Source organism: Galeopterus variegatus, unplaced genomic scaffold, assembly GCF_000696425.1.
Source record: "Galeopterus variegatus unplaced genomic scaffold, G_variegatus-3.0.2 Scaffold830, whole genome shotgun sequence".
Classification (NCBI taxonomy): Eukaryota; Metazoa; Chordata; class Mammalia; order Dermoptera; family Cynocephalidae; genus Galeopterus; species Galeopterus variegatus.
Genome location: NW_007726941.1, coordinates 162,108 through 184,255, shown reverse-complemented (window position 1 = coordinate 184,255; position 22,148 = coordinate 162,108). Strand labels below are relative to the sequence as shown.

General features: G+C 37.1%; 1 protein-coding gene across 1 annotated transcript in view; it reads left to right on the top strand.

The window, feature by feature from the left end:
• GOLPH3 (golgi phosphoprotein 3 (coat-protein)) overlaps positions 1 to 19,878 on the top strand; it is a 37,952-nt gene extending 18,074 nt beyond the window's left edge. Inside the window, exons 2-4 of the mRNA XM_008572752.1 lie at positions 3,279 to 3,410; positions 9,065 to 9,179; positions 17,964 to 19,878. Of these exons, the coding sequence (XP_008570974.1) occupies positions 3,330 to 3,410; positions 9,065 to 9,179; positions 17,964 to 18,388 (621 nt within the window). The 5' untranslated portion in view covers positions 3,279 to 3,329 and the 3' untranslated portion in view covers positions 18,389 to 19,878. The remainder of the gene's footprint in view (positions 1 to 3,278; positions 3,411 to 9,064; positions 9,180 to 17,963) is intronic.
• The last annotated feature ends 2,270 nt before the right edge of the window (positions 19,879 to 22,148 follow it).

The following is a 22,148-nucleotide window of genomic DNA, read 5'->3' as shown; positions in this document are numbered from 1 at the left end:
GCCCCCCCCCCCCCCCACCCACACACACTCCCCAACCTCCCTTACTGGGTCAGAGAAAAAATAAGAGTAGTGATATTTCACTGGCGGCCTGCAAAAAAGCCAGCAGACCCCTGCTCCCTCCTGTGGAAACGGGGGGAGGGTGCCAGGGGCCTCCCACTTATTCTTCACCTCTCATCACCATGCCGCACTACAGTCAAGCTCAACAGGGACTGGCCATCATCATACTGTCAGTTGTGCCAAGCCTGTTCCGTTGGCTGTGGTTTTGCAGGATGGTTGGTTGGGACAGTGGGAATCTTGTTTATCCATTCTGCACATCACTAATTCGATCATGGGGCATTTGGCCACCTTAAGAGAGTCATAGTTACTCCCACCATTTACCTGTGCTTCAATGAATTTCTTCACTTTGACATTCACAGTACTGGGCAGAAATCACATTGCAAGGACACTTAATTACCATTGTTAAATTTGCTGCTTTGCTCTGCTTGATAGGTAGGATGTAAGATTTTTGCTGGGGCACAGACACATTTGTGCCCTGAATATATAACCATCCCGCCTAGACTACAGGTTCTTGTAATTGTTTCTTAGAGAGTAGTGGTTTGTCTTCTGGGCAGTGTGGTTGTTTTTGACCTGCCCTTATAAAATTGTCCTTACTGAAAAGTCAGGCAGTTTGACGGGCATGACTAGATCTGGACATTCAATCACCCAATCTTGTACCAAGCTTTAAGTACTCTCCAGTAACTGACAGGATGGGCCCTAGTTCATCTCTCCACTGCTATGCACCTGCGAGGCCTATGCCACAGGTCTTTTCTCTCTTCTGTGTGTTTAAGTTAGCTCAATACCTGTACTTTGATATATCATTTTAAGGAGTCATATGTTTAAAAGTGCACCCCAATTTCAGAAATACTAAGCTATAAAAATGTATGTTTTGGAATTGATGAAATATATAGTATTAAGGTTAGCATTAGTTAAAAATTAAAAGATCAGGGCTGGCTGGTTAGCTCATTTGGTTAGAGCTCGGTGTTATAACACCAAGGTTAAAGGTTTGGATCTGCATACTGGCAGCCGTGCCCCCTGCTTCCCCCCAACAACAACAAAAAAGGAAATAAAATATTAAAGGGCTCCTCAGCATTTGGCAAGGCCAAGTTGGTGATCCTGCTTCTGACTTTGTAAGTAGTTCCCCTGCCAGTGTGTGCTCTGTTTCACTGTATTGTGACATGGATTCAATGCAGAACCGTGCAGGCCTGGGTCATGACCAAATTTACTTGGCTGTCTTCCAGTCTACTGCTTTGCCCCCTAAGATAGTTAATTCCCAAATGTCGCATTGCCATCTGATCCAGTTATATCTTTTCATTTTTATTCAACTCTGCATTTTAAAAACCTCTTCTATACCTCTCTCCCCATTAGTTAATTCTTGATCATGCTTTTATAATGTGGATTTTAGCAGGAGATCATCAGTATACTGGACTGTTCTGTTGCTTGGTATGTCTTTGTTGGCTTCAATTATCTTTGGAATATTGCTGGTGAGTCCCAGAAGCTTTGTTGCAGAACTGTCTGTCTACTCATCTACTTTCCCATGTGAATTCAGTTCTATTTAAGCATGTGTCTTTCAGTGGTAATACCCAAAGCCATTTACTAAATGTAGATCTCTAGAGTCTATTATCAAAGACCCTGTTTTGCTAATATCTCCGGGTATGCCGTTACCTTGGTAGCAGTTGCGATTGAGACATATTTAGTCCTTTACTATATCAACTGTAAGCTTCTAAGTACTGTTCAGCTGGAATTTCCAAGCTGTAGGGCTGTCCACGTCTGTTACTGCTTCATGAGGTGTACTCTGTTGTTTGTAGAGGTTCACTAAGAACTCCATCTATATGTCCAGGCCAGTCAAAGTCAGACATCTGTAACTTTAATTTCTTTCTTTTTCTTTTTTTTGTGGCTGGCCAGTACAGTGATTGAACCTGGGAGCTTGGTGTTATCGGCAGGCACCATGCGCTAACCAACTGATCTAACCAGCCAGCCCTGTAACTGTAATATCATGTAGGATCCATTCCCAGGTTTCCTAGGATTTTAATTGTCATGGATACACAAGCCGTGGATTTTTATCTAACCTCTATACATTACTGTTTTTATTAGCCACTTTGTTAAATCTCTGGTAATCTTAATTTGATCAGACCCCTAATACTTACTAAGTTTAAAAGGATCTCCTCAAATCCTGTCAGTATCTGGTTCCCCTGCCTCATATCTCACATTTCAGTTGGCTTCTTTAAACTGATATTTTTGTTTTTCTCCTTGTGGCTCCCTTAATCTAAATTCTCATTCCCCCAAAACTCTCATTCTCAAGTGTAGCTTCGTGAGGCTAATTTACATCCCTGTATCAATAATGAAGTTCCATGGACCCAGATGGTCAGTCATTTTCTGAAATACAAGCTGACCACTCTGACCTGGCAAGGTACCAGAACTGACATGGGAAAAGTGCCAGATCCAAGGGTCCAGGCCTCCCTAATCTTGGGCCCTCTGTTCTTCAGAGATTTGATTGGCATGCTCTCCCTCCTACCAAAATTACATGTTACCTTGTTCAGAGCCTTAACCATGATTTATAGCTTCTGCTTTCTCATAAGAGCTAGGTGTCTTAAATTGATAGCTGGCAACCTTGTTGGCAAAATCGTGTCTTTATAATTTGGACAACTCCATTTATTTGCTCTCAAAGACTGTCCTGACTTCATTTGGTGATGCTGGTTGACCTGTCTTATGTCTGACTGTTCTTCCACCTTGAATGCTACCCTTACATTTTGTCTCTTGGGGCCAGTCTGAATGTTTTATTCATTGGCCCTTATGAGTGTTTTTCTAATACGTTCTTCCAAAGTTAACCTTGTGTTTTTATCATAAACAGCAGTGAATGAGTGATGGTTCTAATTCTCCATGAGTCCAAATTGGCTACAATTTGCCAACATATCCTAAAAATAAATCACCGTAGTCTGAGGTTAACTGAGAGTGTTCCTGGAGTTTGCAATCTGAAAGAGCCTGATAAACACATAGTTTAGTAAAGTACGAATTATGTTATATTTCTAAACATCTGACCTCCAAAGTTATTTGTTGTTTTCTGTACGTAAGGATAACTGGTGAAAAGATAATAAGCCCCTGTATTTTTTCAGTATTTTATTGCGGAAAGACATAAAAGGTGAAAGGCACCAAAATGGACTTTGGCTAAAAATAGTTCTATTTTTTTTATCTGAATTCAAGGTAAATTAGCTATTTTGTTTTCTTTCTTTTTTAAAAAATAGGGTTACACGTCATTTTGGAATGACTGTATATCGTCTGGATTGCGTGGCTGTATGTTAATTGAATTAGCATTGAGAGGAAGGTTACAACTAGAGGCTTGTGGAATGAGACGTAAAAGTCTATTAACAAGAAAGGTAAGAGGAGTATGAACAGTATCCTTTTTTAAAGAGTTTGTACTGCTTAAAATGAAGAATGTTTTTACTAATACTTTCAAAAATTGGAAGTTGATTTTAAAGTTATTTCTATTGAATTATGTTTCCATATCCTTTTTGCTTTCTTGGTTTCCTGGTTCTTTGTATATATAATGAATAATGTAATTCATTGTTAGGTTCACTGGCCACTGCATCTTACATATTCAGAAGGATTTCAGACTTCATTTACTGCTTCTGAACGTCGTAATTTTTGAAGACTTGACATAAAAAAAAACCCTCCCCAAATCAAAAGTGTTACTATGCAAATTAACTGCCCCAAAGCTGTTGATCTTTTTATCAGACTGTGAATTTAAGAACTCTGTTGTCTTTACTGTGAAGTTACTTCTCTGGTATCATAGAGGTATTATTGGCTAGTTTTTAGAATTTTTAAATTCAACCTTAATCTCAAATATTCAAGACTGTTTTTCTTCCAAGATATCATTTTGTTTCTTTAGGGGCATGGTGTTTCAAAACTTTTTTCCTTAATACTGTGTATTAATGAATCCAAAAGTTTTAGGTCAGAACTGAACATTTTTGGATTGGTATTTTATAGAAAGTAATGATCCTGTAGGAAAGAAAGCTATTAATGTATTCTTTTTTGTTTGTTTGTTTTGTTGGCTGGCCAGTATTAGGATCTGAACCCTTGACCTTGGTGTTGTAACATCAAGCTCTAAACAACTGAGCTAACCGGCCAGTCCCATTAATGTATTCTTAATAGTTACATGCAGAAAGTAAACTTGGCATACTAGAAAATATTCTGCATGAGATTTTAAATTTAAATCTAGCTATTTAAAGTCAAGTTAAGTGAGCTGGCATGAGATTAGTTTTAAAAAATTACCATTTTAGATAACTATATAATAAAGTAAAATATAATTTTTATTTCATATTACTGTGCAACCATAGTTATTTATGGGGGGGAAAACCCTTAAAAAGCTGCCATTATAGTTATCAATGAAATATATACACAGGTTACAACTAATTATAGTAATTGTACATAATTTTACATTAATGTGATAGGACCCTGACCTAAATTGAAAAGATTTTGATATTGGATCTTTTTTGTGGGAATAAGAACCAGTTTTGTATTATTTGTCAACAATATCTATTGATTGTTCATTCTTTTGTCCATTTATTCATTCATCATATATTTATTAGTACTTAAGTGCACCATGCACTGTGCTAGACCCTGGGGATTCAGTGGTGACCAAGAGAGACATGTTCCCTGCCTGCATGAGCTTGTTATTTCACTCTCTTAGTCTGAGTGATCTTAACTAGGTAGTTGATAGGTATTTTGGAAAAATACTCTAATATGACTTAATTTGCTAATTTAAAAGTGATTGTTGGTTTTATTAAGATGATTATGATTATAAGGGATTTTCAAAAAATTTGCAGAAAGATTTGTATTAACTTTTAATTCTATGAACTTTTGGAATTACCCTCATATAACAGTGTAAAATCAAACTTTACTGACAGAAAATAGCAGTCTTTTGCCCACCCTTCCTCATTCTTTAGTTCTGTTCCTGGAAGGCAACCATTTTCAGTCCTTGTATTAGCTTCCTAGGTCTGCCTTAATAAATTACCACCATCTTGGTGGCTTAAAACAACAGAAATTTATTCTCTCTCAGTTCTGTTTGGCCAGAGGTCTGAAATCAAACTGTGCTGTGTTCTCTTTGAAGGCTCCAAGGGAGATTCTGTTCCTTACCTTTTCCAGCTTCAGGTTGCTTCAGGTGTTGCCTGGCTTCTGACCTCATCCATCTCTGCTCTGTCTTTACATTGTCTTCCCCTTTGTATTGTCATCACTTTTAAGGCCCACATAGATAATTCCAAAATGATCTTATCTTGTGATCTTTAACTTAATGTCATCTGTAAAGACCCTTTTCTCAAATAAGGTTTTGGGGATTAGGACTTGCACGCTTTTGGGGGGCCACCATTCAGTTCACTGTCATTCTTAGTTATTCTTTTTTTTTTGGAGGCTGGCTGGTACAGGGATCTGTACCCTTGACCTTGATGTTATAACACCATGCTCTAACCAGTTGAGCTAACTGGCCAGCCCCACTGCTATCTCTTGATATGTCAGTTTGAGACACTGTTTACTTTCTATTAGAATAGATGAATATTGGCTCTCCTACTTACTACTCCCTGCCCTCCAATCTTTCTAATCGAATTATTCCAGAAAATTTTGGCAAAACAGTAATGATTGTTTATATTATTACAACTATGTTGATATTGTTTTCTGCATAAAGTATATTCTTATAATATTTTCCTTTCTTGTATCCCCCCCCCCCCCCCCCCCCCCCCCCGGGCGCAAAATTTTTTTTTTTTTTTTTATTTTTTCCTTTTTTTTTCCCCCCCCCCCCCCCCGGGCGCAAAATTTTTTTTTTTTTTTTTATTTTTTCCTTTTTTTTTCCCCCCCCCCCCCCCCGGGCGCAAAATTTTTTTTTTTTTTTTTATTTTTTCCTTTTTTTTTCCCCCCCCCCCCCCCCGGGCGCAAAATTTTTTTTTTTTTTTTTATTTTTTCCTTTTTTTTTCCCCCCCCCCCCCCCCGGAGTCAATAATTCTTTTTTTTTCTTTCAATTTTCTATGTAGGTATCTTACTTTTTTGTTAAATGCTTCATCAGAGAAAAATGATCATTATTAATTTTCAAATGTTTAGATACATCAGATTCGACAGTCTGGATGGTTATCTCTGGTTCTATAGCACAGCTGTCATTCTGGGACTTCCTGTCACATTTTTATTGCTTTCAATCTGCTGTTTCCTGGATCTCATTTTTCCTTCCATCTTTTTGGGAAGAAACGGTTTTGGCACTCTACATACCTGAAAATACCTTTGTTATACCTCACTTTTACTTGACAGTTTGGCTGAGACTAGAATGTTGGATTTAATTTATTTTCCTGCAGAATTTTGAAGGAATTTCTCCATTGTCTTCTAGTATACAGAGTTGCTGTTGAAGTGTAGTGCCCTTCTGATTTCCATTCTTTGTGTGATATTTGTTTTTTCTCTCTGGAAGCATTTGGGATCTTCTGTTATCACTGGTATCTGAAATTGTGTAATATGTCATTTTTAATTCATTATGTGTGGGTTTTGTCAATCTGGAAAGGTGTATCTTTTGGTTTTGGAAAAATTTTCTTGTATTTCTGGTGTCTTCTCTCCATTTTTCTAGAACACTGTAAGTTGGATGTGGACTTCTTGGCTATTCTTATCTTCTTGTCTACTCTTAAAGGGTTATCTTGTAACCCTCTGGAGTATTTTATTGCGGCTCTAATGTTTTTTATTTCCATAAGCACTTTCTTGTTCTTTATTGTGGTTTCTTATTTTATGGATGTAATATCTTCTTTTAGATCTCTGAGGAATACAGGTCTCATGAAAATTTCCTTTATCTGTATTATCTCTGTTTCTTTAGAGTTCTTATTTTTTCTCTCTTTTGGTCTCTTCTGTTCTCGAGGCTTTCCTTCAAATGGTATCATCCTTGATTATCTGTTCGTATTTAGGGATAACTCCACCCCCACCCACCAAAAAACCAGTAACCTAAATAGAAATTATATGTTTGGATAGAGCATAGTTATTTGTGACCCAACTTATTACTGATATTTTTAAAGGAGTTTAGAACTTATTATATGAGTCATTGAAGAGTTTTAAACAGAAGTAGATGGAATGTCATGATAAGATTTGCCTTTTAGAAAGATTAGTGAGGAGAATGGATTGGAAAGTGCTAAAACTAGCTTAGGAAAATTAGTTAGGAGACTTAAATTAATCCAGATGAAAGAGAACCAGATTAGGTAGACTAGAATAATGGCAAAGGTGATGGAGAAAAAGAATACATTTGCTTGAGATTTAGGAAATAGAATTTTTATAAGAAAAAGGTGATCCACCTATACCCAGGTTATTGTGACCCTGATGTAAGACCTGTCTCAAGGTGGGTGTGCATGAGGTGGTTGTTGAGGCCAGATTGCAGTGGATATAAGGACTAAGTGGGAAGTAAGAAGTGGTGGCATGGCCACAATATATAGACATATAACTTTTTCTCATGAGGTTCTCCTTTTTTTTTTTTCCTTGCTCTCTCGTCCTCTGCTGAAAGTATGGTTTAGAATAGCACTGTCCAATGGAACTTTCTTCCATGATGAAAATGTTCTGTATCCGTACTGTCTAACATGGTAGCCACTAGCCACATGTGCCTGTCCATGAGCCAGACATTGGAGCACTTGAAAAGTAGCTAGTGCAAATTGAGACATATGTGAATAAAAACATGCACTTAATTTTTGAAGAGTTAGTATGGGGGAAAAAAATCTCAATTTTTAAATATTACGTATTAATATTTTGGCTGATTTTGGTTACATCAAATATATAAAATTAATTTCACTTTTTCTTTTTAAATATAACTACTAGAAAATTTAAGAATAGATTTGTGGCTTGCATTGTGGTTCTTATTATATTTCTATTAGGTTATGGTGTCTCATAGATATTGTATGTATTTTTTTTAACCTTTTCTAAGATTGAGCTAGAATATAAAGGACACTTTGTTGAGGACAAATTTAAGAGAGGACTGTCACATTTTAAAGGCAGTATTGTTAAATTTCATAACATTTTAATAGCTAATATTGTAAAGTAATATAACAGATTGAATTTTGATATTATAGGATTTCCACAAGAAATTTGTGACTTAGCCAACAACATGAGTGAAGCAGTATAGCATTTTCCTCACCCATCCTTTCCTCTGGATTTTTCTATTCCTAAGATGGGTTCTATATCTCAATAAATTTTTTTTAAAAAAATTCACATTATTTAAAAATTTTATGTTATCAAACATCTTGCTATTTTCTTTCTTTTTCTTTTCTTTTTTTTTTTTAAAAGATGACCAGTAAGGGGATCTTAACCCTTGACTTGGCGTTGTCAGCACCATGCTCTCCAAAGTGAGCTAACTGGCCATCCCTATATAGGGATTTGAATCTGTGGCGTTAGTGTTATCAGCACCACACACTCCCAAGTGAGCCACGGGCCAGCCCTCTCTTGCTATTTTCTTTAAGGTTTCTGCTACTGGTGGCGATTTTTAAAATATAACCATTCTCACCCCCAAAATTATATTTTCTGTTTAAGTCTTTATCTTTTATTGTGATATAAGCTCAGAAGAGCCAAGTCAATTTTTGCTCCCAATTTGTTAGCCAGTTGATTTAATGACATTTACTGAAAAATTTCATGTCTCCAGTGATGTGAAGTGCCACCTTTATCAGATACTGAATTCTTACATATAATTGAATTTCTTTCTGGAACTAATAATAATATTTAAAAAATGATTTTCTGGATCAAATAGCTTAAGTTTCAGCAGTGAATGGTGTTTACAGTGAGTATAAACTGTCCTAGCATTTTCTATACTAATTATTGCACAGTAGCTTCATTTTTGTTTATGATTATAGCTAGTCTGGTTAGGTTAAATATTGTATTTTTTTAACACAGAATTAATTTAAAATCTGAATTTTGATAGTACATGAACACTTGGGGCTTTAAGTACAATAATTGTTTGCATAATTGTTTTTCACTTAATGGGATTGAGTCATAAAAAAGGCATCAGTGGATCATTTTATTCTTATTGCTTACATTTTAGGTAATCTGTAAGTCGGATGCTCCAACAGGTGATGTTCTTCTTGATGAAGCTCTAAAACATGTTAAGGAGACTCAACCTCCAGAAACAGTCCAGAACTGGATTGAATTACTTAGTGGTAAGCTGCTGTGTATAAACTAAAAACTCAATTCTTATTATGTAGAAGTTTAAAATCCTTCTGAAAGGAACTTATGCAAATAGCCAGAAGCTTGTTTAATTATTTAGGCATACTTGAAAGTTATCAGTCACTGAGTGGGGAAAATAATGGTTTTTATAAAATTTTATCCTCTTTAACAAGACCGAGCAGATATTGAATGAGGTGTGATATTCGTTCTTAGAGCTCCCATCATTCTTTATCAAAATTACCACACACTGCCGTATCCTCGATAGGCTAGTTTAAGCCGGGGTAATAACCCCAAAATGTCGATAGCTTAAAACAACAGTGTATTTTTCACTCAGGCTGTCAGTCAGTCACAGGCCACTTGATTCTCACTCTGCCAGCCAGGCAGATGGAGCTGCCACCATCTGGAGCAATGTCAGTCACTATCATGAAAGGAGGAAGAGCATAGCAGATTACTCAGGCTATTAAGTTTCTGCTCACAAATAACACGTTGTTTCAATGGTCAGAGCAAATCACCTGGCCTCCCCTAACTTCAAGGAGACAGTGAAGTGCAACCCTAGGGAGGAGAACTTGAAAAATTTCATTGACAGCATTAGTGATTATGACATTTATGTTAAAGTTATTTGTGTATTTGTCTGATTTCCTAGATGGGAAGCACCTTGAGTATGGAACCTATCTTGTTCTTCTTTCTCTCTCTTGTTATGTAAAACATAGCTTCTGCATACATTTATTGTCATTTCATCTCATGTTCAAAACATATTCTAAAAACAACCGGATGTTATCAGAGATTGGTAATTAACATGATGTCAGTTTTCTCAGAAATAAGCAGTTTCTAAAATAATCCTATTATGAGGATATTCTTCTGTCAGTGAAAGATTTTTGCTTTTATATTTATTTAAAAATTGAATACTTATGCTCCATTCTTAACTAATGGGTCCTTTACATTTAGGGCAAGGTCATTCTTTTTTACTAATAGATAATATACATTTATTCACAAGGTTGTTGTTAATTTTGGATTTTTGTTTTACAACCCTCTTGTAGATCTGATACAAGATCTTTTTATCTCATTGAGTAAGAGAAACTTTAACTCTACCCTTTCCCTCCCTTTGTGTTTGTGATATATTTGTATTGTCTTCAATTGCAGTTTCTTGTATGAAAATTTTTAGAAATTACTTTGTCTACTTGATGAGAGTTTGTTTAGTTAAAACTAGTTTATATAATCTACAAATCACCTAATCAGCACATATCAGTATAATACACCACAATGCTCAATGCATTGTTCTTTCTGGGTTAGCTTTCCATTTATGCCTGTCAGTGACATGCAGCCATCTAACATAGACTCAGGGCATTAATGTTAACTTCGTAAATTCAGTGTTAGCAAATGTAATTTTTTTTTAGATAAAAAATTTGGGTTATTCTCATGGTGTATTGTCAGTGTTGACTCATTACTGGTTCTGGTGGTACAAATTAGAATTTGTAATTAGATACCCAACTGGCCAAAAGAAGCGTTTCCCAAAGTTGCAGTTACTTTTTCAGTAGTAAAAGTTGCAGTGCTAAAGATTCTTTTTATGGAATGCAGCAGGTTATACCTTAATTCTCTTGTTATTGATAGCCACTTCGGTGCTACCTAGCAGTATGGAGATTTTTTCATACGTTTACTCATAAACGTTGCTGATGGCACATTGGGCTTTGGTTTAATATATATCTTAGACCACCAGATTTCCTTTGACAGTTTATATACCAAAAATTAGTTTGGCACGCCAGGGGGTTGAATCTCAACATTTAAGATGACTGTATACTTCTTAAATTTACCTGTCAAGTAATATTTTATGAATGAAGCTAATCAATATAAATGCTGACTGAACTTGGTTCTAAACTTGGGCTGCTGTTGCACTGTTTCCACCTGATTTAGCAGTGAAAAGTGTTTAAATACAATTAGGATTTGGTAGAAGTGTATTCATCTGGATTAGGAATTTGGGTAAAACATGAGGCTAATACTTAGCAAGTGTTTCTTGTTTTTTTTTTTTTTTGTCTTTTGTCTTTTTCCGTGTCCGGCAATGGATCGCAGCCCTCAGTGTTGCCCCCGTACCAGACCGGGGACCGGCAACGGGATTGCAACCCTCGGTGTTGCCCCCGCGCCTCGCTCAGCCAGTGAGCGGGAACCGGTCTGTATGTGGGATCCGAACCCTCGGGCGGGAGCACCGCCGCGCTTCCCAAGCGGTGCACTATCCAGTGTGCCACTGGGCCGGCCCCCTTGTTGTTTTTTTTTAAAACAATATTCTGAGAGTTTTATGTCAATCCAGGACATTGCCTGTAGCACTTCAGTTGCTTGTTCTTGACATTTATTGGAAATGAACTGCCATTTTAGCATAAAAGAAGGGGATATAGAGTAGAAGGAGAAAAACATATTTCTTTTAAATTAAGAAAATACATGCTTTCCACCTAGTGAAAGTGCCAAGATAACAGCTTACTTATTAAAAAAAAAATTTTTTTTTATTGTGACAAAATATATAATGTAACATTTACCATTTTAAGCATTTTTAAGTACAGTTCTGTGGCCAGCTTGCTGATTCTTAAAATTTTTCAAATTTTTAGTTGTTTTAAGATAGTATGTAGTTATCAAATACCAGTTATTGCACCAATATTGACATAGGTGCTATGAAACTTAAAAAAGAAAAGGAGGTATTTAAAGACTGAAAGAATCTTAAAATCCATTTGGGGAACAGTTGTGTATGTCTAATAATTTCATAACAGATTAGAGTTTAAAAATGTGGTTCTCTGAAAGTTCATTAGTTCAGAAAAAAGAAATCCTTGGGAACTTCAGTAGTTTGAGGAAGAAAGTGGACATTGGATTAGGCCTTTGAAGGGTTAGAGTGAGACATAAAGAGGGAAGTGTTCCTGTTCAGAGGGATTAGAGGTGGTGGTAAAATTGGTGAGTCTGATCTGACACAGCTAAGTCTGTGCTTGCTGCATGGTTTTCAAAACTATATACTGTACTGCATCGTTGAGGGAAAGAACAGAATGATTGACAGGTCATCTGATGGTTACCTCTGAGGCAGAGACAGCACACAGGAGGCTTCTAATATAAAAATAAAGAATGCCATTAAACCAAAGAATGTTTTACTAAAGAAAGTTTTCACTACCCGGGGTAGGGGATATCCAGGGGCTCATTTTATTAATATTTATACTGTACATATATGCATGTTAAAACTATTAACAAATTTTAAACATTGTCTATATTATTTATTAATTAGAAAAATTAGTAAGTATATATATATTTGAAGCAAAGACTTTAAAAACAGTAGTCTTTAAACTTTTTAAGGATAGTTTCTGGCTTTCTGAAATCTTAAGGCATGTGCTCGGTCAGTTTGGTCATAAGGTGTCAATAGGCTGATAAATTTACGAACAAAGCTGCTTTTAGTTTTGTAACGTGATGTCAAGGAAGTTCTTTGCAGTGATTATTTAGGTACTTGTCAGTATGTTATTCTCCACTGAAGTGATTGCTGGGCAGTGGACATAAATAACCTTTGAAGAACTTTTCTTCTTCATTTATACTTCTCACAATTTTCTGGACAAAAAAATGAACTATAAATAAATTCTGTACATTTTAAATTTGCTTGTGTAACTTACTAAGTCTTTTTCACATACGTAGAGTAACTTAGGGACTGATGAATAATAGTGTGGACCTGTTGTTCATGGATTCTTTTAACCTAGGAATTCAAGCACTATTCATTCATCAAACATTTATTACAAAGCGTTTAAAAGGTATTCCGTATTTTTAAATTGAAGCAGCTAAATGTTTGGTAGCTAGTATAGATTAAACCTGTATTATATCTTCTCTTCACTAATAATATATCTACCCTTCTCCCATCCCAATTTATACTGGTGTCTTGATTATGCCAAACTCAGGGATGTCTTTATTGTTTGGATTTCACTTAATTTAATTCTTTTAAAATCAAAAGCAAGAAATTTCAGGATAACAAGATACTTTGACCACTCAGTTATTCAATTGTACTTTTTTTTGTATACTACAAATACTATTAACATTTGGGGTATTTCCCATACTGTTTCAACCGTCTGCTTATGGGATTTCTTCATTTTTTCAAATATCTGAGGAGATCTGAATAATCTATTTTTTGTTGGAGTGAGCACACAGGGTTTTGCCCTCTTCCAGGGAATTGCTACAAAAAAAGGTGATGGCTGGGTCCCTTTTTATTACTTCCTCTGTGGCAGAAATGATTACCCTTAAAAAGGTCCAGTTGTAAATGGAACACCTTAAAAAGGTGGGTCTGTGTTTAGAGTCTTCTCATTTTTAATGGCAACATTAAACTGTAAGTTATTGTACTTTGGAATTAAGAAATTTCTCTGAAGAACTTTGTAAGCATTACATGTTCCATTGGTTGAAATACGTATGATTTAACTAAAGATGAGGATAAACCTTCGTATGACTTCAATACCATAGACAGTAGTCATGAACTGTTAATCCCATGTATTTTCCATGAGAAAGAAAAAAAAAAGTTATCATATAGCAGGATTAGAGGGATTTTTGTTGTTTTTTAAGGCCTGCATAGAGAAATTTAACTATGGGTCTCAGAATAATCTACTTGATTTTTTTCCCCCCTATTGTTTGAAAATAAATGACTAAGAAGTTCTCTGAGGCATAGATTCCTTTCCTATGTGACTTAGTAAGGTAAAATAAATTTGAGTGGCTTGGGAATCATTTGTTCTGCTACACTTTGGTTTTATGACAACATAAACATTTTAAGGCTATAATACCTAGTTAGCTATAAGAGTTGCCCCTATGTGACTTAGTAAGGTAAAATAAATTTGAGTGGCTTGGGAATCATTTGTTCTGCTACATTTTGGTTTTATGACAACATAAACATTTTAAGGCTATAATACCTAGTTAGCTATAAGAGTTGCCAGGGGATAGTACTACTTTGATAATGTACAAATTATTATATGCATAGTTAATTAATCTTAGAATTGAGCTATAGGGAACACATCTGGTGAAGGCTTTCTTTGGTGGCGACTTCAATAATGATAGGGTAGCACATTGCAAATTGGCAGAGCAGAGCAGGCGGGGGCGGGGGGAGAGAGCTGCCATTACTAATCCATTCACTACAGCGCGGCTCTAAAATCTAATCACCTCTTCAAGACCCCACCTTTCAGTTACCATAATAGGATTTCCAACCCTCAACATGTACATTGAGGAATAAGCTTAGTGAGGTTGAGCGGGCATCCAGTCTACAGCACACTGTGTTGTTTCTTCTGACAGGAATGCTGGTGCCTCTCCCTTTTAGAGGACGTTGAATCTTGCTGGATTTCTAGATTTAGCTTGAATGTCCTTTCGCCTGTAACTTCCTAAAGATAACCCTTAACATTAAACCTAAGTCATTTCTTATTCCACTGGGCACTTGTTCATATATTGTTCTTATGGCCCTGTTCCCATTTAATTCTAGCCAGTATAGTTAGTGATATTATCCATCTGTTTCCTTCACTTGATTTTAAGTTCCTATAGGGTTAGAGAAGTATATCTTACTTAATGCTTGTCTTCTTGGTGCCTGGTATGATTCTTAGAACATTATAAATATTGTAAATTCTGTCAGAATGTTGATTCTGCACATGGATAGATAATAGTAGCTCACTTAATCCTCATAATAGCCCTATGAGCTTGACACAGTTGTTATCATCACTTTATAGATGAGGAAATGGCGATATACAGAGGTCAAGCAGTCTTGCAAAGGCTGCACAACTAGGAAATGACCAAATTTGGATTTCAGACCCAGCTAATCTGGTTCAAGAGTCTGCTGTTACAGCTAGTTATATTATACTGTCTCATCAAGTAACCTACTGATTTCTCAACATCAAATACATGTGTGGGCTTAACACCAGAAATTGAAATAACTAGGATTATGTGTATTATTCAGTTGTTTTTCTTTCGCACTACTAGATTTTAAAATCAGATGTGGCCCCAAATATATTTCAGCTCTTTTCCTTTTTGAAATTACTGAGGAAATTGAATGCAGTGGTTGTTTTTATTTTTATTTTTATTTTTATTTTTTTGTGGACTCTGATTTGTCAGGCCTTCTTATTTGAAAAAGTTATGTTTTTCTTAAAAGCAGGAGGTAATTACTAGCAATTATTACTAGTTGTTTATGGTATTAGTATATGTTATGTATGGTACTATACATTAATTACTAGTAATTTATGGTACCAACCCTTCATCATTTAATTTTTGGCAGTATTTAAAGTCCCTAGTTTTATAAAGTAAATCACAAAATGCAAAATGGCAGGTTGAGGTCGATCATTCTTTTTAAAGAATAGCTCCCATTTTCTCTTCATTGTATACATGGTTTTCTTTAAATTTAAGTATTTAAGCTGTTTTAAGTGTTTTTTTGCTTATTCCATCATCTCTGTCATTTCTGGTTCAGTTGACTGTTTCTATTGACTTTTTTCCCTTAGTTTTGAGTCACATTTTCTTCTTTGCAAGTGTAGTGATTTTTTTTTATTGGATGCTGGACATTGTGAGTGCTGAGTTGTTGAGTGCTGAATTTTGTGGTCTTTCTTAAAGAGTATTGAATTTTGTTTTGGTAGGCAGTTCAGTTACTTGTGGACCAGCTTGTTTTTAAGCCTTGTTATGGCAGATCTAGTATGGCCTTTAAGTCTAGTTTAGCCCTACTACTAAGGTGTGGTCCTTCTGGATTACATTCTGAATGTCCTGGGTGTTCCTGAAAGGCCTTTCCACTAAGGCTAGTTGGTGCTCAGGTTTTTCCTAGTTCTGTGTGAACTCTTGGAATTGTTCAGCTTTCTGGTAGTAGTTCTTTGCTTAGCCTTGCGGAGTTTCTCATAACATGCGCGGCTTAGTTTTCAGCCAAAGACTCAAGAGACTATGCTGATTTTAGACCCCTTTTCCTGCATAGCCCTCTTTTCTCCAGTACTCTGCCTTGGCTGCCCTGAACTCTGATCTGGGCCTTCTTAACGCAGTGTGATTGCCGCACTCTGCCTGGGGTCTTCCTTCCATCTCTGCTGTCCGGGATGTACCTCCAGGTAGTAAGCGTGGACAATCTTAGGGCTCACTTAGTTTTCTTTCAAGGATCACAGTTCTGGGCTGCTTTTTGGCCAGCATCTGAAAACAGTTGTTTCATATATTTTATCCAAATTTCTAATTATGATGAGAGGGCAGGTCCAGGATTGACTACTCTATCATAGCTCCATACGCTTTAGTATTAAGTCATATAGTAAAATAATGATGTCTGTGGCCAACTGAATAGTGTGTATTTTAAGGTAGCACCTTAAAACTTTAAGGCAATCCACTAAAACTTTCTGTGATGATGAAAATGTTCTATTCCTGTGCTACCAGGTCAGTATAGTTATTGTCTATTTGAAATGTGGCTAGTGCAACTGAGGAACTGAATTTTTTATTAATTTAAATTTAATAGCTCCATGTGGTTAATGGCTCCTGTAATAGACAGTGCAGTTTAAAGTTTTCTCTCAGTATTATAAAATTTCAACTTATAGCTTTTGCATTTAAGAAAGGTACCTGTGCTTGATCTTTAACATGTTCTAATTTAGGAAATTACTATAGTATTTCTTTTTTTTTTTTTTTTTGTCTTTTGACTTTTTTCGTGTCCGGCAACGGATCGCAACCCTCAGTGTTGCCCCCATACCGGACCGGGGACCGGCAACGGGATTGCAACCCTCGGCGTTGCTCCCGCGCCTCGCTCAGCCAGTGAGCGGGAACCGGTCTGTATGTGGGATCCGAACCCTCGGGCGGGAGCGCCGCCGCGCTTCCCAAGCGGCGCACTATCCAGTGCGCCACCGGGCCGGCCCTAGTATTTCTTTTTAATTATAAAAATTGTTATGTGTTCATTGGAGATCATTTAGAAAATACAGAAAGTACAAAAAAGAAAAACTGTCATAATCCTAAAGATAAACAAGATTAATATATTTCCTGCCAGTCTTCTATAAAGAAAAAAAAAAACTATTTTAGTGAAGAATTTATTTGGTTTTATATTAATCATTTCTGTTTCAAAAGGGTATATGCATAAATGGTAAGATTAAAATTGTGGGGCCGGCCCGGTGGCGCACTGGATAGTGCGCCGCTTGGGAAGTGTGGCGGTGCTCCCGCCCGAGGGTTCGGATCCCACATACAGACCGGTTCCCGCTCACTGGCTGAGCGAGGCGCGGGAGCGACGCTGAGGGTTGCGATCCGTTGCCGGACACGGAAAAAGACAAAAGACAAAAAAATAAAAAAATGTGAAAATTTTTTGCCTCTTAGAATTAGCTTTATGTTATTTGTCATCAGGGAATAGCATTGCCTAAATAGGCAGTCCTAGCTTTATAGGAATAACATATTAATCTGGAAACTTTTTTTCTTTTGTCTGTTTGTTGTAGATTATTGTTTAACAGTAGAGAAATTTATTTGCTGTTGGCTGCTTTTTGACAACAGCTGGAGGGAGGCTGGAACATGATTTAATATTTTGCACAATTCCACATTAGACCTAGGGGGACTGTGGCTTGAAGACTACTTTCGGTTTAGTTTTTTGAGTGAGAATGTGCCTGAGAATGTGCCAGGTCTTTAGACTCTGAAGGCCTGGCCTTTAAGGGGATCATAGTCTAGTTAGGGACTAGAACTAGTTAGAGAGAAGAACATTGTTGGATTTTCTTTGATTTCTCTGGAAAAAAATTAAATTTTACCATTTGTTTCAATGGAATAAAAATTTTGCAAAATTAGCAGGTAGAATCCATCATCTCTGACTTCTGAAATCTTTTTTTTAGGTGAGACGTGGAATCCATTAAAATTGCATTATCAGTTAAGAAATGTGCGGGAACGGTTAGCTAAAAACCTGGTGGAAAAGGGTGTATTGACAACAGAGAAACAGAACTTCCTACTTTTTGACATGACGACACATCCTCTCACTAACAACAACATTAAGCAGCGCCTCATCAAGAAGGTACAAGAGGCTGTTCTTGACAAATGGGTGAATGACCCTCACCGCATGGACAAGCGCTTGCTGGCCCTCATTTACCTAGCCCATGCCTCGGATGTCCTGGAGAATGCTTTTGCTCCTCTTCTGGATGAGCAGTATGATTTAGCCACCAAGAGAGTGCGGCAGCTTCTCGACTTAGACCCTGAAGTGGAATGTCTGAAGGCTGGTACTAACGAGGTTCTATGGGCGGTGGTGGCAGCATTCACCAAGTAACTGCTCAGAATGAAACGTTCTTCTTTCTCTCATGTGAACCAGTAGTTTTTCTTCTATAGACTTTCTGGTTTTCCCTAATTTGTACTTTCTGACACTATAATCGGCTTTTGTTTTATGAAATGGTGGGTGGCTTTTTCTTTTTTGTGTGTATGCAGGATTCTGCTGGTACGAGAGGCCTTCCTCTTTCTGTTTTTAAAAAAGTTCTTTTGCCATTCCTTTCCCTGTCACCATTCTCACTGTTTTTGTTTTGGGTTTCTGGTATACTTTGACTTTTAAAGTACCTCCAGTCTCCTGACATGCCCAGTTTTGTATTACCTCAGCTTGAGTTTTCCCACATGTGCATGTATACCTAGCATTCTGCCTACAGTTCAGACAGAAGTCACAAAAAGGCCTTCAACTCACCAAAGGTAAGTATCTGTATCTATTAGGACATTTTATACACAGACCTTAGTTGAGATGTATACTTAGCAAAATTATTTTTAAATTGAAAAAGCAAATACTTAATATAAAATGCCCCTTGGATTTTGCTTCTCATGTAAATCTATTGTATTATTACACTTGTTATAATTTTAACTATTAAATCATAAAGGTCCAATTGTTTCACAAAGCCAGTTTGGAATGGGCTGCATTCCAGTTATACTGTATATAGTTTGAATTATATATAAATTGCCCCTTCTTCTGGCCACTTCTGCCCCATCTTAGTATTTTGCAAGACTTAATTAGTTGTACACCTGGTGCCCCTCACGTGCTTCAGTCATTGTTATTTGATGGCAAAACAGACCTCTCATTATTGAAGGAGAGAGAAAAGGTGTGTGTTTGATTTGTTCCGGAATTTATTGAGCTGTGCTGTTCATGGCCCTCTGCCTATGCGTCTCCTTTTTGGATTTTTTTTTTTCCCCCCTGGTCTTACTAGTATTATAATTTCTATAGGGAAGAGGCTTGTGACCAGTACTAATCTTGAGTACAGTTTTTTCTTTTTCTGTCCACAATTAAATTAATGTCTGCTCTGAAATGTCATTTATCTCTTTACACTTTCTTGGGGAAAGAAAATATCAAATGTCAGTTCTAGCAGATGTTGCATGTAAATTGGTAGCAAGTAATGACTACAACCCAGATGATTAAGAATTTTGTAACAGAAAGCTCTGCTATCTTTTAATATTTTATATACAATTATGAGAAGTAGCACATTGTAAGTCTATAAACCTTTGCTTTTTAAAGTTTATTTTTACTATTTCTTTATCACTGTTGATCATACCATTGGTTTCATAATGTAAATATACATTGAACAAATTAAATGTTAAATTTTTTATTACTATACTTCATGTTAATAGTGGGGCTTTCAGGTGTCTAGAGATTTTTTTGGTTAACATTCAATGCAAAAGTACTAGATGGTGTATAACTCTAGAGTTGAATTTTAAGGGATTCTCTAATATGTATACTATCTTTTTATCTGAAATAGTAAATAAACTATGATCTTGAAAGTGCCTGAATCAGAGCAAGCATGTCATTTGTACTTTTGTGTTCTCACTTAGTTTTCTTTCAAATCAAGTTTTATTTGGTATAGCATTGAAATATTTCTTTTTTTTTTTTTTTTCCTTTTTTGTCTCTTTTTTTGTGACCGGCAGCGGATCGCAACCCTCAGTGTCGCGCCCGTACCGGACCGGGACCGGCTACGGGATCGCAACCCTCGGTGTTGCTCCCGCACCTCGCTCAGCCAGTGAGCGGCCGGTCTGTATGTGGGATCCGAACCCTCGGCGGGAGCGCCGCCACACTTCCCAAGCGGCGCACTGCAGCAGTGCGCCACCGGGCCGGCCCCAGCATTGAAATATTTCTTTTTTTTTTTTTTTCCCTTTTCTGTCTCTTTTTTTGTGACCGGCAGCGGATCGCAACCCTCAGTGTCGCGCCCGTACCGGACCGGGACCGGCTACGGGATCGCAACCCTCGGTGTTGCTCCCGCACCTCGCTCAGCCAGTGAGCGGCCGGTCTGTATGTGGGATCCGAACCCTCGGCGGGAGCGCCGCCACACTTCCCAAGCGGCGCACTGCAGCAGTGCGCCACCGGGCCGGCCCCAGCATTGAAATATTTCAATGCAGGGGTTGGCAAACTTTTTCTTAAAGGTCCATATAGTAAATGTTTTAGGCTTTGTTAGCCACATGTGGTGCCTGTCGCAACTGTTCAACTCTGCTGAATAAAAGCTATCATAGACAATACAAATAGCTGGCTAGGCTGCATTCCAATAAAACTTTATTTACACAAACAGACAGCTGGCTGTGGGCTGTAATTTGTCAGCCCCTGTTTTAATGCATGGAGAAAGACAGATTTTTTATCCATGAAAATAACCTCCTTTACCTTTAAAAATGACACTACTGGTGCCAAGTGTAGAAACTATTAATTACTAAAAAGTTACTTTTCTTTTTTTTTTTTTTTTTCCTCAAAAGATGACCGGTAAGGGGATCTTAACCCTTGACTTGGTGTTGTCAGCACCGCGCTCTCCCAAGTGAGCAAACCAGCCATCCCTATATAGGGATGGCTGGTTTGCTCACTTGGGAGAGCGTGGTTAACCTCCTTTACCTTTAAAAATGACACTACTGGTGGCAAGGGTAGAAACTATTAATTACTAAAAAGTTACTTTTTTTTTTTTTTTCCTCAAAAGATGACCGGTAAGGGGATCTTAACCCTTGACTTGGTGTTGTCAGCACCGCGCTCTCCCAAGTGAGCAAACCAGCCATCCCTATATAGGGATCCGAACCTGTGGCCTTGGTGTTATCAGCAGCACACTCACCCAAGTGAGCCACAGGCTGGCCCTTAATTTAAAGTTTCTACTCATAAAATGGGTACTGAAAACTGATACTATTATAGTGGAATTCCTTATGAGATGGAAATTTACTATTTTTCCCTTAAAAAGATTTTAGAAGTGAGGTAATAGATGTCTCTAAGGTATTCGTCACTTCATCAGTAGCATTAATATTCCCAAGAAAGAGGGACAAGGGCCTCACCCAAATTTCTGTTAGTGTTTCAGAGCAGAGTGCACACTGAGCTCTACCTGTGTGTAGCCTCAAAATCAGTAAATGTTTCTATTCCAGAGGAGAGGAAAAGTAGTAAAATCCAGAGTAGGGGGGCTGTTATCTAGGACTGTTTCTCTTGTGAAATGCTGTTGCTTATAGACCTTTGTAAAGCAGGAATGGTGTGACTCCATGGAAATAATGATTTTGTGTGGTAGGAGCAGTACTTTCACAGGTTTATGCCACTTTGGTTGAAGGCTTTCAGATCCAAGAATCAGGCAGTGAATTTTTATATTATAATAAAACATAAATTATCAATTGTACAAAGAATTAGTAGTAGCTGTTTCTTTTTGGCTTCAATATGTTGTTTAATTGATGAGTGTTCCTTCAGATAGCCTGATCTAGTGCAGTGCTCTAACAGAAGCTTACTGAATGCATGCTTTGTGCTTATTTAAGTATTTTATATCTCATTTTGACCTCCCCAAATCCCAGTTACTGTCTTCATTTATTGAAGAACAGGTTCAGGATGACTTGCTCAATCTTATGTCATATAGTTACCATATCAGCTTTTAATCCCACAGTGATTGAGCAGCAATGATGGCATTCAGCTGCAATTTTTCCTTTCTTATTTGGGCACTATGAGAGAGACAACAAGAATAGCAGGCATGCAGAAAATTCTCATGGTGGTGCAAAATAAAATGTTTTTTTTTTTTTTTTTTTTTGTCTTTTGTCTTTTGTCTTTTGTCTTTTGTCTTTTG